Source organism: Rhinopithecus bieti, unplaced genomic scaffold (assembly GCF_001698545.2).
Source record: "Rhinopithecus bieti isolate Rb0 unplaced genomic scaffold, ASM169854v2 scaffold_36959, whole genome shotgun sequence".
In the NCBI taxonomy this organism is placed as follows: Eukaryota; Metazoa; Chordata; class Mammalia; order Primates; family Cercopithecidae; genus Rhinopithecus; species Rhinopithecus bieti.
This window is the reverse complement of record NW_016816945.1, coordinates 1,128,003-1,137,970: the sequence shown is the minus strand read 5'-3', so window position 1 is coordinate 1,137,970 and position 9,968 is coordinate 1,128,003. Positions and strand designations below refer to the sequence as shown.

Below are 9,968 nucleotides of genomic sequence, written 5' to 3'. Positions count from 1 at the left end.
TGTGATGTAATGGAAACAGTAAAATTATCAAAGTTATTTTAAAATCTTAGTATTAATACTGTAACTAACAAAACAACAACAAAAACAGGATCTTGTAAGGCTGCTTGATTGTATGTGAACAGTCAGGGTTTCTTTTAAACCAAACTTCTAAATGTGAATTTTCACGATCTTGAAGAAAAAGTCCCTTTAAATAAATGACTGGTTTTATGAGTGTGATTTTAGAAAAAACATCTTAGTAAGTTTGATCAAAACATGAGGAGATATTATTCTCATGAGAAAACTACTTGAAACTAGCTCTATTCATGGATTAATCTTGATGCCAGATATTTCGTTGTAACAGTTTCAGTCCTAATCCTGAATCTTTTTAGTTTTCCTACACAGATAGCTACAGAAATCCCAAATCTTATCAACACCCATAATATACATGGCCTAGTTTAGAATGAGGTGGCAATATTTGCCTGTATCAATTTTAAAAACCCTTAAGTTAAAATAATCTTTTCTTGGGGTAACCTGTTTACAGCCTCAGGTAAAATTATGGCATAATTAAATCAAAATCTGATTGGATTAAGGAAGATAAGCAGGATGTAAACGAGGGGAGAGAAGTGGCTCTCGCAATAAAAAACACCCTTGTAAGTGGAGCTCACCCACAGCTGAGCTGTCGGTGGAAGGAGCTGGAGGCCAGGGGAGAGCCTAGTGGAGGAGACACACATCCAGGCTTATGTAGTTTTTCTTGACTTACTAGATTCCTACAAAGGGCAGATATTAGAGAGCAAGGACTGCAGGATGGAGTCACTATGAATTTGGCAACATTGTTTGAGGTCAGCTCAATGTCAGGCACAGAGTGTGCAGAGAGAGACCCTGGGTCCTCTCCTAGAAGCAGACAGCACAACTTAAATTTTCAGTACTGGCCGGGCGCGGTGGCTCAAGCCTGTAATCCCAGCACTTTGGGAGGCCGAGACGGGCGAATCACGAGGTCAGGAGATCGACACCATCCTGGCTACACACGGTGAAACCCCATCTCTACTAAAAAATACAAAAAAACTAGCCGGGCGAGGTGGCGGGCGCCTGTAGTCCCAGCTACTCGGGAGGCTGAGGCAAGAGAATGGCGTAAACCCGGGAGGCGGAGCTTGCAGTGAGCTGAGATCCGGCCACTGCACTCCAGCCTGGGCGACAGAGCGAGACTCTGTCTCAAAAAAAAAAAAAAAAATTTTCAGTACCCAGTCTGGAGAAATGACCATCTTCATCTTCCTTAATCGTAGCGTGGCCAACTCGATGAGATGATGATGGAGTTTCTCTCTTTGACTTATTCAACCTCTCAGCTACTTGGGAGGGTTTTTGCCACAGCCAGATTAGAAGAATTTTGCAGGGGATAGGGGCGTTGGAGGGTCTCTGAGTCTAGACCATGGATGTCCAGTAGAAACATTATGTACTCCACATATGTAATTACAAGTTTTCTAGTAGCCACATTAAATTACAAAAAGCACAATTTTAATACCAAAAAGTGCTATTTCAGCATGTAATCAATCTTTAAAAGTTTTTTTTTTTTTTTTTTTTTTGAGATGGAGTCTCACTTTGTTGCCCAGGCTGGAGTGCAGTGGTGCGATCTCGGCTCACTGCAACCTCTGCCTCCCGGGTTCAAGCGATTCCCCTGCTTCAGCCTCCTGAGTAGCTGGGATTACAGGCACATGCCACTATGCCCAGCTAATTGTTTTGTATTTTTAGTAGAGATGGGCTGTTGGTCAGGCTGGTCTCAAACTCCTGACCTCGTGATCCGCCCACCTCAGCCTCCAAAAGTGTTGGGAGTACAGGTGGGAGCCACTGCACTTGGCTTACTCTTTTTCTCATACATCTTCAAAATCTAGTGCGTAGTTTACACTGAAAGCATATGTCAATTCCAAACAGCCCATTTTGGGGTGCTCGATAACCATACGTGACTGGACTGCTGGGCCTAGACCCTTCACAACACAAGCTTCTCAGCTGAAGAATCATGTCCTTCATTCCAACTAGCATTTCCAATATAGAAGTTCAAGGCCATGACTCTTCTTACATGTATTTTATAGTGTTTTTATCACCTGTCACTAGTGATTGTTTATAGCAGGCACGGATATGTCTCTATGCAAAAAAAAAAAAAAAGTGAAAGAGCCCCAAGGAGCATGTCATTCAACTAATTGAACTCCAATATCACGTACCTTTTTTCCACAGACATTGGCCATGGCAGAATATTTTAAAGAAGCAAGTTGATGTGTCGGCTGCCTATCTTACCTTGAAAGACCCACGTACCTTAAGTGTGGATATCTCTGCTGCTTCCGCTGTATCAGTTCACTTCCAAAGGAACCCAATAGGGAAGGTGTATTGTGGCCACCTGCTCTGTGGTCACTACAAAGGACATCAGGCCCCATCTCCTGCTGGGAAAACTGGTTTCCAAAATCAAATAACTGGAGCCCCAGCTGAGAAGAATTCTATATCAAAACCCGAGGATACGGAAGTTCCAAGGTAAGAAATCTGTACAACCTGCACTCAGCCCACCAACAACCTTGGAAAAAGCAACTGTTCAAAAGGCTCTCCATTAAACAGGGGAATTAGCTGAATTCTGGCACCTAAAATGTGTATGCCCGCCAAGCAACGGTTCTCAGCTCTGAGTATAGATTAGAGACAAGAGATGATTTTGAAGGAAATACAATTATTTAGGTCATACCCTAGACCTGTGCTACCCAATATGGTAGTCACCAGTGGCTATGAAGCCCTTGAAACATAGGTGTATCCCATGTGGAAGTGACAGTAATTCTGGATATACGGGTTTATAATATGTTATTTAAAGTATTGTTGAATTTTTTGTAATGTCTATAGAAAAATTTAAAATTATCTGGAGATCTTTTTTAAAATGCAAATTCTGGTTCTATTAGACTAGGCTGGCTGAAAATCTGGATTTCACACACACACACACACACACACACACACACACACACACACACAGATACACACACATACATTTTTTTGAGATGTGGTCTCATGTTGCCCGGGTTGGTCTCGAACTCCTTGGCTCAAGCGATCCTCCCACCTCAGTCTCCCAAATTGCTGGTATTACTGGCATGAGCCGCTGTACCCAGCCTGATCTAATAGTATGTTATAGTAAGTAGTTTTTCCATCATCTAGAATAGTCATTAGATATCTATAGTTGAACAGAGCCTGCTAAATTTTGCAATTTTGGGAGTAAACAACAGACATGGTTTCTGTCTTCATGGATCTCACATACTAAAAGAAAAAATCTTGAATAATCAAAATTTAATGTAAAAAGAATGCTTACTATGACCAAGAGGGACTTGTTACAATTCTATTTCAGTCTTCTATAAGAAATTCTATGCAATTGGGGAATGCCAGGAAGTTTCTATTTGCTGATTTACCTTTTTTCTTTCCACAGTGGATATGACACTGGATATTGACACAGCCAACAATCAACTCATCATTTCTGAAGATCTGAGGAGGGTCGGTTGCGGATTTCTTAGAACCGCAGAGAGTGTGCCGAGAGATTCAAACAAATCTGTGTCCTGAGCTCCTGTTGCTTCACCTCTGGACGCCATTTCTGGGAGGTAGACCGTGGGGACAAGCAAAGAATGGGATTTGGGTGCCTGCAAAGAAGCTGTTAATCGACAAGAGAATTGGGTTGTTTTCAGAACTTGGCTTCTGGACTGTGGGTGTGAGGAAAGAGAAGCTCTTTGCAGCCAGCACTGTGCCTTTAACCACTCTCTGGGTGAGTCTCGGGCTATGCCAAGTAGGCATTTTCCTGGATATGGGTATGAGAATGATTTCCTTTTATAACATTAATGATGGGACCCATATCTTTACATTCGCTAAGATTTCTGCTGCAGAGCCACTGTGCCCATTTTTTGCTCTTGCAGATTCAATGATCGATGACGAAGGCTTCGTGAGTATCTGTCCTGTGATTAATCTGGGTGTTGGCAAATCTCCAGTTTTTCCTGAGCAGGGCAAATAAACTTTTTTTTTTTTTTCTGAGACGGAGACTCGCTCTGTCACCCAGGCTGGAGTGCAGTGGCCAGATCTCAGCTCACTGCAAGCTCCGCCTCCCGGGTTTATGCCATTCTCCTGCCTCAGCCTCCCGAGTAGCTGGGACTACAGGCGCCCGCCATGTCGCCCGGCTAGTTTTTTGTATTTTTTAGTAGAGACGGGGTTTCACCGTGTTAGCCAGGATGGTCTCGATCTCCTGACCTCGTGATCTGCCCGCCTCAGCCTCCCAAAGTGCTGGGATTACAGGCGTGAGCCACCGCGCCTGGCCATCATTTTTTAATAGAACTAAATGTAGGTCTTTTAAAAATATACATACAAAGAAAAAATCTTCATTTAATATGTGATACACTTTAGGAGGGGGAAATAGATTATATTCAAGTTATTTGAAATTTGAAAACAAAGGTGTTATTTTATGAATTAAGTACAAATTAATCACTAAGCTGGCCATTTCCATGATACCTGCAGATTCATCAGTTCTCTGGGTCAAGACCTAAGTCTCAGCCTGGAGGACATGATGTTAAGCAAAATAAATCAGGTCTGGAAAGACAAATATCGCATGTTCTCACTCCTATATGGGAGCTAAAAGAAAAATGCTGAGCTCACAGAAGCAGAGCATAGAACTGTTGGTATAGAGGCTGGGAGGGTAAGGGTGAAGGGAGCTTGGGGAGAGGTTGGTTATTAGATACAAAGTTACAGCTAGATGGAAGAAATGGGCTGTAGCACAACTGTAGGGTAAATTTGGTTACTTACACATGATTGCATATTTAAAGCTGACCAAAATTAGGTCTTTATTTTAATTATGCAAAAGAGAAAATTCCTTTAATATGTGCCAAGGGGATAGGGAAAATGATAAGATTATATTCAAATTATTTGAAATTTGAAAACAAAGCAGTAAAGATTTCACTACACAGAAAGGAAAGATTCAGGGTTGATTCAAATGGAAGAAAGCACAACTCACTTCACTGGTAACAGTTTCTATTTAAGAACACAAGTTCCACAAGAAAATGATTTTTTTTTATTGTGGCTTTTATCCTAACACTCTGTGAAGTACTCAAGGTCCAAAAAGTTTAATGGTCATTTGTCAAAATAATAATTATCCAATTTTTTCCTATGAATTATGAATTTTTTTCAAAATCAGAACTAAACCAATGGAAATAAATAGAAATTGCCTAGATCTTCCTCAATGGGATACATGTCCTTATTACCTTTGAGTCTGATGTATATGAATTTAAACCATTTTGTAAAATTGCAAGTCCAATCATACTTAATACTTTAGGATTCCAAGCAAAGCTTGAAGCCTACAACATATTACAGGAATTATCTTTACTGACAACTGGTGGAAACATCTCTAAAATAAGTTTTGAAGTTAGTACATTAAGCCTAATTTAATATAAAGGCAATTTAATCTTCATATGAAAGAAAAAATATACTGTCAGGATGAAGGATTTAGTAAAGTTACAGTTAACTGGAGATATATCACCAATAAAAACCTAATTCCCTGTTATAATTAAATCAAAGCCTCATTAGGTTAGAGGGCATGGCAGGGTGTGACCCAGTGGGAGGTGGGAATCTCACCAATAAAAGGCCCTCCTGTGCCCCTTCCCCACAAGACCTGAGCTCCTGGTGGAAGCAGCTGGAGGACAGAGGAGCTTCCAGCAGAAGAGGTGAGTCCATGCCTGTGTGTGTGTTTTTCCTCCTTAGATGTCTAGAAATGGGGTTTATGACCTGGGGGGATGAATGAGAGAAATTTGTAATTAATGAATTCAACAAAGGCTGTCTGAGTGCTGCCTCAGAGTTGAAAAACAGTCACCCTGGATCCCCAGTCTAGGAGTGGGGGCAGTCAATTTGGTATTCATTTCCAAGGCTGGAGAAGGATTTTTTTTTTTTTGGTGAGACTGGGTCTTACTCTGTTGTCCAGGTTGGAGTGACCTGGTGAGATCTCTGCTCTCCGCTAATTTTTGTATTATCTGTAGAGATGGGGTCTTCCTGTGTTGCCCAGACTGGTCCTGAACTCCTGGGCTCAAGGGATCTTCCTGCTTTGGCCTCGCAAAGTGCTGGGATTACAGATGTGAGCTACTGCACCCAGCCTCTAATTATTATTGTTATTATTATTTTGGAGATGGAGTCTGGCTCTGTTGGCCAGGCTGGAGTACAATGGCACGATCTGTGCTCACTGCAACCTCCACCTCCCAGGTTCAAGCAATTCTCCTGCCTCAGCCTCCCAAGTAGCTGGGATTACAGGTGTCTGCCACCGTGCCTGGCTAATTTTTTTGTATTTTTAGTAGTGATGGGGTTTCACCATGGTGTCAGGCTGGTCTCGAACTTTTGACGACCTCAGATGATCCACCCACCTCGGCCTCCTAAAGTGTGGACAGGCAAGAGCCACTGTGCCCGACCTCCCAGCCCCTAATTCTTATGTTCATCAATCAGTCTTGCTTGGGCTGTCCTAGGAGGAGGTGAAATGACCCCAGCTTGCAGCTGCTCGTCGCATGGGTGCTGCCGTGTCACTGGCTCAGGCTCAGCTGCTGGGTCACCAGGAAAATCAACCCTTCCTCCACCTCAGCTCAGAGCACAGTGATGACTCGTGACTTTCCCAAAAGAACTTCAAATCTGTGAAGACGGGGGTTGGGGGGATGTGCTTGAGTGTACTCATGGCCTTGTTCTAGGAGTGACAAAGCTGGAACACAATACCTCTATGCATGAAAAGGTTGTCACTTGTCACAACTAACAGGCTTTCACCTCATGGAAATTTTCTTCCCTTGCGTACTTTTGCCCTGGCAGTGGACATGGCTGCACTCTTCCAAGAAGCAAGCAGCTGTCCCATCTGCTCAGACTATCTAGAAAAACCAATGTCCCTGGAGTGTGGATGCAGCGTATGCCTCAAGTGCATCAACTCACTGCAGAAGGAGCCCCATGGGGAGGACCTACTTTGCTGTTGCTGTTCTGCGGTCTCTCAGAAGAACAAAGTCAGGCCCAGTCGGCACCTAGAGAGGCTGGTTTCCCACATCAAGGAACTGGAGCCCAAGCTGAAGAAGATTCTACAGATGAACCCAAGGATGCGCAAGTTCCAAGGTAAGGAATCTGTATACCCTGCCCTCTTCCCACGACCAGACCAGGAAAAATCATTTGTGCAACTGGCCCCGCATTCCATATGCGGATTTCCTGGTGATTTTCAAAAAAAAAGGCCGGGCGCTGTGGCTCACGCCTGTAATCCCAGCTCTTTGGGAGGCTGAGGCTGGGGGATCACGAGGTCAGGAGATCAAGACCATCCTGGCTAACATGGTGAAACTCTGTCTCTACTAAAAATACAAAAAATTAGCCAGGCATGGTGGCGGGCGCCTGTAGTCCCAGCTACTCAGGAGGCTGAGACAGGAGAAAGGTGTGAACCTGGGGGGCGGAGCTTGCAGTGAGCCAAGATCGTGCCACTGCACTCCAGCCTGGGCGACAGAGCGAGACTCCAGCTCAAAAACAAACAAACAACGACAACAAAAAAAGCCCAATGTCTATGTCATGAGTTAGACAAGGGATTCTCTAAACTTAGTGTGCTCAGATTACCTGGGAATTTTGTTAAAATGCAGATGCTGAACTGGGAAGTCTCAGAATTGATCCCTCTGTCTTGGGGACTTTGCTGAGTAACAAAAACACAGAGCAACTGAATTTGAATTTCTCTCTAGCAAAGGTTCCCAGGACTCTGACATTGAGATGGGCCTGGTAATTCTAATGCAGGGTGAATATTGGCACCCACTGTACCAAACAACCTCACCCCAGGGTTGAGAAGAGTTTGGAATGGAGCACCTATGGTGTTTGTTTCTGTGAGTGTGGGGCGAGTTGCAGACGCTGGTCTCCTCATCCATGCGCCATGGGCTTCAGCAGTGGTCCTGGCTACAGAAAACACTATCACTCTCCATAACTCTGGAGAAAAGGAACATTTACATGAAGAGATTATGGTCAACCTGGGCAAAGAATTACACCTATAAATGGTGGTGGGCCCCTATGATGTCCCCGACACTGGTCGCTTCTGCCATGACAGTCATGATCTTTACTCATTCACCTAACATTACCTGACTGTCGCTGTGCTGAAATATGGAGGACAGATTCACCCTGTTCACGTCATGTTTGGAACATTCTTCCTCCTTCCATGTCCATATCCATTCATTTCATTCCCTAATTCACTATCAAACAGCAATCAATTCCCTCAAGTTTTACTATAATCTATAAAATCTATGTTGGTGATCATATCAGTTTTTTGACTTGAAGGATAATATGTTATGTAGATTTTTGTTTTTCAGAATGCTCTGGATAATTAATTTTCTCTAGGCCAGATCACACTGCCTCCTTCATGAGAACTGGCAGCTTCACCTGTCAACCACATACTCAATGCCTTAAATTATTGACCTTTGTATTTGCCATCTTTATTCTCTACAATCAGTTAGTTACAACAAACAACTTTCAAATACCTTTCTCTTGGTTCTAAAATTTACCATTGCTTTGCTTAAGGTCTCACCTCTTATGTAGAATGGAAAACATTCTTTCATCTAAGGCCCCCTCCTCCTCCTCCTGGCCTTGGAGCCTCTTAATGTCCAGGATGGTCACCTCTGCCATCACATTGTCAGCTGCAGATATATCCCATCTGTCAGAACCGTGCACAATTAGTTTGTTTACAAACATGGAAAACAAAGGCTTGGAATCATGCTCTAGATACTGAATTGAGCAATACATTATGGAAGCAGAAACATATTTAATATTGACCACTTGCATTGCCTTAATTATCATTTATTTATCCATGCATCAAGGTGGGGGTCATGGTGTCTGCGTTCAGAGACCCTCCACTCTAAATGAAGAAAAGGTCAATGAAGCAAACACGTGACATAAAGTCAAATAAGAATTGCTACTGTGAATAAGAGTTGGGTATTGCCACAAAGCATACCTGTGAGAATTTGAACCAGTCAGGGAAGTTGCCTTATGAAAAGTTTTGATTTTGGGGGAAGAAGAGAATTAAACCAAAGTCAAGAGATATTTCGGCCTGTGAAGTAGAGGAGAGGCATGGGGTGGGCTTCTGTCCATTTGATGATCAACTTGTTTTCCTTTTCACAGTGGATATGACCTTGGATGGCGACACAGCCAACAACTTCCTCCTCATTTCTGACGACCTCAGGAGTGTTCGAAGTGGGTGCATCAGACACAATTGGCAAGACCGTGCCGAGAGATTTGACTTGTCCATTTGTGTCCTGGGCTCCCCTCGCTTTACCTGTGGCCGCCACTACTGGGAGGTGGACGTGGGAACAAGCACAGAATGGGACCTCGGAGTCTGCAGAGAATCTGTTCACCGGAAAGGGAGGATCCAGCTGACCACAGAGCGTGGATTCTGGACTGTGAGTTTGAGGGCTGGAAGCCGCCTCTCTGCCAGCACCGTGCCGCTGACTTTCCTCTTCGTAGACCGCAAGTTACAGCGAGTGGGGATTTTTCTGGATATGGGCATGCAGAACGTTTCCTTTTTTGATGCTGAAGGTGGTTCCCATGTCTATACATTCAGGAGAATCTCTGTTGAGGAGCCACTGCGCCCATTTTTGGCTCCTTCAAGTCCACCTAATGGTGATCAGAGTGTCTTGAGTATCTGTCCTGTGATGAACCCAGGCACTACTGATGCTCCAGTCCATTCTGGGGAGGCCAAATAAGCCGCCACTGCAAAAAAAAAAAGGGTAAGAAAATTACTTGGGTGGGTAGACTTAGGAACTTTCTTTCTTTCTTTTTTATTTTTTTTGAGATGGATTCTTGCTCAGTGGCCCAGGCAGGAGTGCGGTGGTGCAATCTCGGCTCACTGCAAGCTCCACCTCCTGGGTTCACGCCATTCTCCTCATTCTCCTGCCTCCCCCTCCCGAGTAGCTGGGACTACAGGTGCCCATCACTATGCTTGGCTAGTTTTTTTGTATTTTTAGTAGAGATGA

At 43.7% G+C, this 9,968-nt stretch overlaps 1 protein-coding gene across 1 annotated transcript; it reads left to right on the top strand.

Annotated features, from left to right (window-relative positions):
• Positions 1–6,362: 6,362 nt before the first annotated feature.
• RFPL1 (ret finger protein like 1) lies at positions 6,363–9,701 on the top strand. The gene is made up of 2 exons (XM_017855626.1): positions 6,363–7,095; positions 9,118–9,701. Exons 1-2 carry the CDS (start codon positions 6,723–6,725, stop codon positions 9,696–9,698), a joined length of 954 nt encoding a protein of 317 aa, XP_017711115.1. The 5' UTR covers positions 6,363–6,722; the 3' UTR covers positions 9,699–9,701.
• Positions 9,702–9,968: the final 267 nt, after the last annotated feature.